A 7,903-nucleotide genomic window follows, 5' to 3' on the forward strand; every position below is an offset into this window, starting at 1 on the left:
AAGGCAGATATGATTTGAACTTGATTGCAAAAATGTGGGTTTGAAGTGAGGAAAAATAAACAAATGTGTAGTCGTTATTGCGGTGTTCAATGAGTGAAAGAGGATGGATGTTTACATGTTAAGCTGTTCACTTTTTTATGACACATGGGCTTTTTATGCTCAGGGGACATAAAACAGTCCTCTTTCATTTAATCAAAGTATAGAATAAGCACTGAAAGAGAAACGAGAGGATGAGGTATTTCAAATAAAAAGTTGGAAATAATTTGACGTTCAAAATATTAATGTTGTCTTAATCACGTTTTATAGAATGCATATTCTTAGATTTTTGCAGGACAAACTATTTATTTATTTATCCATTTATGTTGATGCAGTTATAAAAGTTCAAAAAGCAATCTCAAAACAGTTTATTAAGGGGTTTAGTTGGAAATAAAGAAAAAAAAATACTGTAATATAAACAGTGAAAATCATTCATTAACAGTTGTGTCAGCATTCAATATTTTCTTTCTGAGTTGGATTTAGACATCAAATATCTCTTTGTATTTTTCTCAGGTTTAAGCAGAATAATGTAACACTTTGGAATGAAGATACATAGCAACAGGCCATAACTGGAGGCAAGAATGGCAAAAATCTCCACAGTCACGGTGTACTTTCCTGGTGAACTTACGTATGCTGGCACAAATGCAATCCAGACAGCACTGAAAATCAGCATGCTGAAAGTAATAAATTTAGCCTCATTGAAATTATCTGGGAGCTTTCGAGCAAAGAAAGCCAGCACGAAACAGACAGCTGCAAGCAGGCCAATGTATCCCAGCACCAGGGAGAAGGCCAGCGGAGAACCCACATCACATAAAAGAATAATCTGCGCAGTTTCACGAGTCATGAGCTTACATGGGACAGGAGGTGCCACACTCAGCCATGTGCAGCAAATCACAACTTGCACAGCTGTGCACAAGAAGATAATGCCACGCTGTTGTAGAGGGCCAACACATTTCATTACATTACTGCCAGGTAGGGTGGCTCTGAAAGCCATGAGTACAACCATAGTCTTCCCCAGGATGCAAGACAGACAGAGAGAGAATGCAATGCCAAATGCAGTGTGGCGAAGCCCGCAAGACCAGGATGTGGGCTGCCCAATAAAAGCTAGCGCACAAAGAAAACAAAGCCACAGTGAACTAAGGATTAGGAAACTTAGCTCGGAGTTGTTAGCTCTGACTAGGGGTGTGTGCCGTTTACTGGCAAATATAAAAGCAACTGCGAGTGTGAAACAGGATCCCAGCAGAGCCACAGCCAGCAAAGTGATGCCCATAGTATCACTGTAGGAAAGGAAATCCACCAGCTTGGGGACACAGGTATCTCTTCTTGTATTGGACCAGAACTCAGGCAGGCACTTTTCACACTCTAAGGCATCTGAAATAAAGCATTATATATATATATATATATATATTTTTTTTATAAAATCAATACTTTTATTCAGCAAGGATGTGTTAAATTGATAAAAAGTGATAGTAAAGAAAATATATTATTATAATATATATTATTAGAAATTGTTTTTTATTTTGAATTCAGTTCTTTTTAACCTTTTATTCATCAAATATATTAGACAGCAGAACTGTTTCCAACACTCATAATAAATCAGAATATTAGAATGATTTCTAAATGATCATGTGATAGACTGGATGTTACTTGTGACACTGAAGGCTCTGGAGTAATGATGCTGAAAATTCAGCTTTGCATTACAGGAATAAATTAGTTTTTTAAAGTATATTCAAATAGAAAACTATTCTTTTAAGTTGTAATAATATTTCAAAATATGACTGTTTTTTCTGTATGCAGAAAAATGTAGGCTTGATGAGCAGAAGAAACTTCTTTCAAAAACATTAAAAATAGTAATGTTTCCAAACTTTTGGTCTGTACTGTATACATACAGTATATAATTAAATTTTTTAAGAAAGAATATAAAACATGTCCTCCACTATAAAGATGTATTGTGCACTGTAGCAAAATATATTTTAAACTTATCTAAATCAAACCTTCAAAATTATAATTTTCTTATACACTTAAACATCAGCAGGACATAGGTGATTTAGGACACACCTGTCTGATTGCTAACCTCCCCAGCTGCACAGACAATGCAGTCAAAGCAGCAGAGAGGAAAGTTTGGCCTAGTGGCCTTTCTAGTGCCTGGAGGACAGCTGTTGCTGCAGACAGACATAGGGACCTGCAATTCAGAGAGAAGACCAAATACAAAGACATACCTTATTAATTGTTGTGCAAACACAAGAGCTACAGGGAGAAAATGGATACAAATATCCACACTGAATACCAAAACCTCTCACAGATAAATAATGTTATTATACTGGAGCAGTACTTGTTGCTGGTTTCCATTCCAGTTTATGTTTTTCTCTTCAATCACTAGTTTGGGCTGCATCGTTTCATCAAATCTCCCCACAGTGGCGTACCTCACCTCTCCATTGCCACTGAGCTGCCAGTTAATGAGATCATACATGGCCACAGGATCTCCATTGCCATCAAACTTAGTCTCCTCACCAAAGACATTAGTAAAGCGGACATGCTTTAAATAATTCAGGAGCTTCATGTGTATGAGATACAGAAAGTTAAAAGGAGAAAAATAAATATAAAACGTTATATGGGAACAGTGGTAACCTTTAATTCTTTTATCTTATCTAGAAAACATTAATTTTAAAACACAAAGCTTACAGATATAAAAGTGAAATGAAGGGATAAACTGTGAATTTTACCTGCCATGGCTGTATGCTGCTGGTGTTGGGGCACAATCCACCAGGGAAAGGCCCTTTGCCTGGTTCACCCCGAAGCATTGAATCCAGAGCATTAGCAATGGCGTACACTGCCTTATAAACATTATAGGAGATTCTGAGCTGAGATACATCTGAGTAGATGTTACCTGTTTTGGCCAGTATTTCCGAGCCATTACAGGGGGGTCTATGAGAGGAGTCCTTATTACTTGTTCCTAGAGAACACTTAAACATCTCCTCCCAGAACTGCTGAACAAATGGATCCTGTGGGTATTTGGAGGGATGTAGCCGTAGCAGGAAAGGCTTCAGGCCAGGGATATCAGTCCTGCGAATTGCATAGCCCATAGAGCCCTGTAGGATGGAATGGAATTCAGGAGTGGAGAGGACAGCTGCTGTTATCCAGGCCTCGCTGGCCAACCATTGAATATCAGTGAGGTTTTGCCGAAGGGCCTCCCAAAAGAGAGCTCTTGCATCTTGCTCTAAAGCAAAAACTAGCACCACACTTGTTCCTGATTCACGGATCCTCTGTACAATCCTGGAAATCTCTTTTTGGTCATGGTTTTTTGGGATAATTTCATAAAAAGCAATGCATGCACCTAGTTTTGTCACCTTATCAATAAACATTTGAGCACCACCACGGCCATAAGCATCATCCCCTGCGAATGTGCCTACCCAACTCCAACCAAAGTGTCGCACCAGCTGTGCAAGAGCATCCACTTGGAAAAAGTCGCTAGGCATAGTCCTTAGAAATGCAGGAAACTCAAATTTATTACTGAGACATGCACAGCTGGAGAAATAGCTTACCTAGGAAGAGGGAAAGAGAGGAGAGAGCATAGCATATATGACTCAAAAACATGAATGCATCTCCAGAGGCGCATTTAAAATTCACAACTCACCTGTGGAACATGAAAAACACCCAGAAAGCGTGCAACCACTAGGGATAATGTCGATCCTCCATCACCAATGACAACAGGCACCCTGCCCCAGCACTCTGAAATGCCCGTGCCCTCTATATTCCCATTCATCAGGGCCAAAGCTGTGCGGAGGGCATGGAAATGGGTACTGCATGAATCATAAATCTTATAACCCAAAGTTAAGTTGACTAGTAGCTGTCTATCTCTGTTGATCTCCTCTATGGCAAAAATCATGGTCTGCATCCATCTAAAGGTTCGGAAATTAAACCTTTTCAGGACAAAGTAAATTAATCAATTAAGTTTTAATGTTCAACACATTTCTTCAGTAAATGGTTAGGGTTGTGTACTGTTCAAAGTGCTGCGATATAAGAGAGAGAATGACAGTCTAACATTTCATTAAGAAGCACAGAAGCAAATAGAAAACACCATAAAATGTCAAAATCAAAAGTCATAAATGCAACATTGTAATATTTTGTGATAAGACTCTATTGACATACTGACCCTGAGCACCGCGTTGGATTTGGCTCGACAGTAAAAGATGAGGGAGATTCCAGTACACTGTCGTGCAAAGAGAAGAGGGCACCGATCATGATATCTCCTTCTTTGATCAGCACAGGAAGATCTGAGGTGCCGCGGATGAGTCGACAATTCTGAAGGAGCTGTGAAGAGATCAAAGTGCTGAGCAACAATGTCAAACACACATACATACTCTGAAATGCCATCCTTCCTCTGTAGATTTCACTGCTTGAACCAAACTATACACCACTTTAAAACTTCATTGTACATACAGACGGATTCCCAAAATGATATGATGCCAGTATTTACACTTGAACGAACACACATTATAGCCTACTCTTGCCAACAGTGCGCACAAGAATAACCTAAGCCCACTTTTATACTGATCTCTAAAGCAACCACAGATAAACTTACATTAACCAGACACATTCCCTGAGGGAATTACTCAGTGGAAAGAAAAGTTCTCTCAGAACAATAGACTCATTATTTTCGCACTGTACTTCACATATATATATATATATATATATATATATATATATATATATATATATATATATATATATATATATATATATATATATATATATATATAAATAAATAAATATACACACACACACACACACACACACTTAACCAGAATATAAATAATATGAAATAAATGTTCTTTAGAATTTAAATTTTTGCCCCCTGCAAGATTACGTGGCTAGTAAACTAATTAATTTATCTCATAAATATGTTTTTGCTTTGGAATGAAAGACCAAATTACAGAATAGCCAAAGTTATAGCACAACACAATACGTTACAAAACATAATAATTGTCACAATAACTGCCACAAGCTATGTTTAAATACATACACACAGAGGGAACTGGGGTATTCTAAATTGTAGCTCCAGGCTATAGTTTTCATTGTCTTCACATTAATATCACCAGGAGACTGCTACTGCTGTATGCTAAGAGCACCCATGATGAGCTCTCCCAGTATTCTTAGTATTAGATTACAGCATGGTATGTAAGAGGCTATTGTAAAATGCTATAGAGTTGAATTTTTGGAGAGGGTTTTGTAAAAGCATCATTTCATATATTATCCAATTAATTTTAATATTCACAAGTCTTTAACCTGGAGTCTGAGTCAAGTCTGAAGTCTTTGGTCACGAGTCTGAGTCGAGTCTCAAGTCATTTAATGGCTCACTAAAAAAATTCCCTCATGTCATCCCCATCATTATCCTCATGTACTGAAATCTTCCTATTTACAAATCTGTATAGAGAAACAAATATATGATCTATGATCTGCTTTGTAAAAAATAAAAAAATAAAATTGGTGTTAGGGTGTAATGTACATCCACCCTGTTGTGTTTCAATATATTACCATGTTTTACTGTAACCAAATTCTATACTAAAAGTCCAATACCATGACGCATACTGAAAAGTAGCCAAATAAACCAGCAGAAAATGCATTTACAGAAAATAATGTTATTTTAACAACATAAATTATTCTACACAGCAGTAAGCAATGTATATATATATATATATATATATATATATATATATATATATATATATATAAACAACTCTCAATAACTAACCAGAGTATGTGAGCGGAGCGCGTAGTGGAGTGGTGTGATTTTGACTGGAGCGAAGAACAGTTTTTTAAAAGTAAGAACGTTGTGGTTTTCACTCGCTCCTATTTCACTCCACCACCGCTCCATCACGAGTAGAGTTCATGCCAACAACACATAATATAACAGCATATTTAGCAACGATTAACATGTTAAACATATTTAGCTAGCTTGATAGAGAAGGATCACTCAAATTAGAAAGAATGTGAAAGCTATGATGATAGCAATGGACATGAGTCGGAAGTTATACTGTAGTTCTCAAGTAATTAGTTTGTTCTTTCTAGATATAGATATTTACAGCTGAAAGTATGAGTACTACATCACTTATTCAAACGCAATTGCTCTATCAATAATGCATTCAAACATATGTTGCCTCATACAGTGCTGATTTAGCTGTATCCGTTATCGAATGAGCAGAAATCTGTAAGAAAAGCATCAATTCGTAGGTAAAATAACTGCCAAAAACGTAGCCTACTGTTATTTTCATCTCAAATAAAATTTGCACCACAAAAAGCAACAATTATACCTTTTAATGCAGACAGCCATGTCATGAAGTAGGAAAAAAGTTTGCACACTAGTGTTCCAATAAGCCACTTTAAAACTCTCCTGTTATTATTATTTTTTTAATATACGTTATGAACAGAAGTGTGCTATTTTAAACATACCAAAATACTTTAGATGCGGAGCGAAGACGGAGCTGTATTTTTGATCAGCAGAGCAAGGAGTGGGAAATGGTGAACCCGGAGCGGAGTGAAACTGAAGCGGAGTGATTATTAAAGGGGTCATATGAAGCTTTTTTAATTATCATTATTTTGTGTATTAGGTGTAAAAGAATATGTTGACATGCTTTAATGTTCAAAAATATTTTTCTAATACTGTACATTGTTGTAGGTCCCCTATGCCCCACCTCTCTCAAACACGTTGTTTTCTACAAAGTCCCTCCTTCCGACCAGTGCAGTCTGCTCTGATTGGACAACTGACCCAGAGCATTGTGATTGGCTGAACACTGCAAGCACTCGTCAGAAATATAACACCCCTTTCTATAATCGCGAGCTTCATCTTTCAAAATAAATGTAAAGACAGTTAATAATGTCCTTAGTTTTAACCTTAAGTTCAAGCTCAAAAGGGGAACGGTTGTCCGTAAAATGTATTGTTGTTCTGTTGTAAGTATGTAACGACTGGAAGGAGGTGAGGAAGCAAGTGCGAGTTAATGATGAAATTTATTAAACAGTCATACAAACAAATAACATGGCTGGGTGAGTGCTGTAGGTCTGGTAGCGATCTGGGGAGTGACAATGTTCAACGGTGATCCAGGACGTGGTGGTGAGTAGGCAGCAGGAGAGCTTGACACAGGAACTGCGGTGGGAGAGCCGTGAAGGTGAATCGTGAAGTCCGTGGAAGGTGAGGAGTGGATGGACACAAATTGGGATCCCCTGTCAGAAACCACGTCTTACCACTGGCGCAAACTGAGCAGGCCAAAACAAAATCGTGAACGTTGCAAGCCATCAGTGGCCACCAGAATCGTTGTTTTACTAAGCACTTGGTGTGGCTTATCCCTGGATGACAAGCAACATTAGAACAGTGACCCCACTGAATAACATCGGACCATAACTCCTCCTGAACAAACAACCCATTCGGTGGGCACCCGGGCAGAAGCATTACCCCTTCTAAGGCTGTCTTGACCTTCGATTCGACCTCCCATATGAGTGATGAGATAATTATACTATCAGGTAAAATACACTCGGGAGTTACCGGGGGTTCAGAAGGATCAAAAAGATGTGACAAAGAATCGTGTTTGACGTTTTTGGAACACGGGCGGTATGATAGGGAAAAATCAAAGCGACCAAAAAAAAAGTGCCCACCGAGCCTGCCTGGAGTTGAGTCTTTTGGCAGTTCTAATATATTCTAGGTTCTTATGATCGGTCCAGATGATGAAAGGTACCCCCGACCCCTCCAACCAATGACGCCACTCCTCCAATGCTAATTTGACGGCCAACAACTCTCTGTTACCAATGTCATAGTTATGTTCTGCAGGAGATAGATGATGAGATAAAAAAACGCGCACGAATGCATCTTGTCATC

General features: G+C 38.1%; 1 protein-coding gene across 1 annotated transcript; it reads right to left on the bottom strand.

The window, feature by feature from the left end:
• Positions 1-440: 440 nt before the first annotated feature.
• LOC132101893 (extracellular calcium-sensing receptor-like) lies at positions 441-4,435 on the bottom strand. Its single transcript, XM_059507119.1, has 6 exons — positions 4,190-4,435; positions 3,671-3,956; positions 2,760-3,578; positions 2,369-2,590; positions 2,095-2,218; positions 441-1,407 (listed from the first exon to the last, which is right to left on the bottom strand). Exons 1-6 carry the CDS (start codon positions 4,408-4,410, stop codon positions 491-493), a joined length of 2,589 nt encoding a protein of 862 aa, XP_059363102.1. The 5' UTR covers positions 4,411-4,435; the 3' UTR covers positions 441-490.
• Positions 4,436-7,903: the final 3,468 nt, after the last annotated feature.

Source organism: Carassius carassius, chromosome 23 (genome assembly GCF_963082965.1).
Source record: "Carassius carassius chromosome 23, fCarCar2.1, whole genome shotgun sequence".
Lineage (NCBI taxonomy): Eukaryota > Metazoa > Chordata > Actinopteri > Cypriniformes > Cyprinidae > Carassius > Carassius carassius.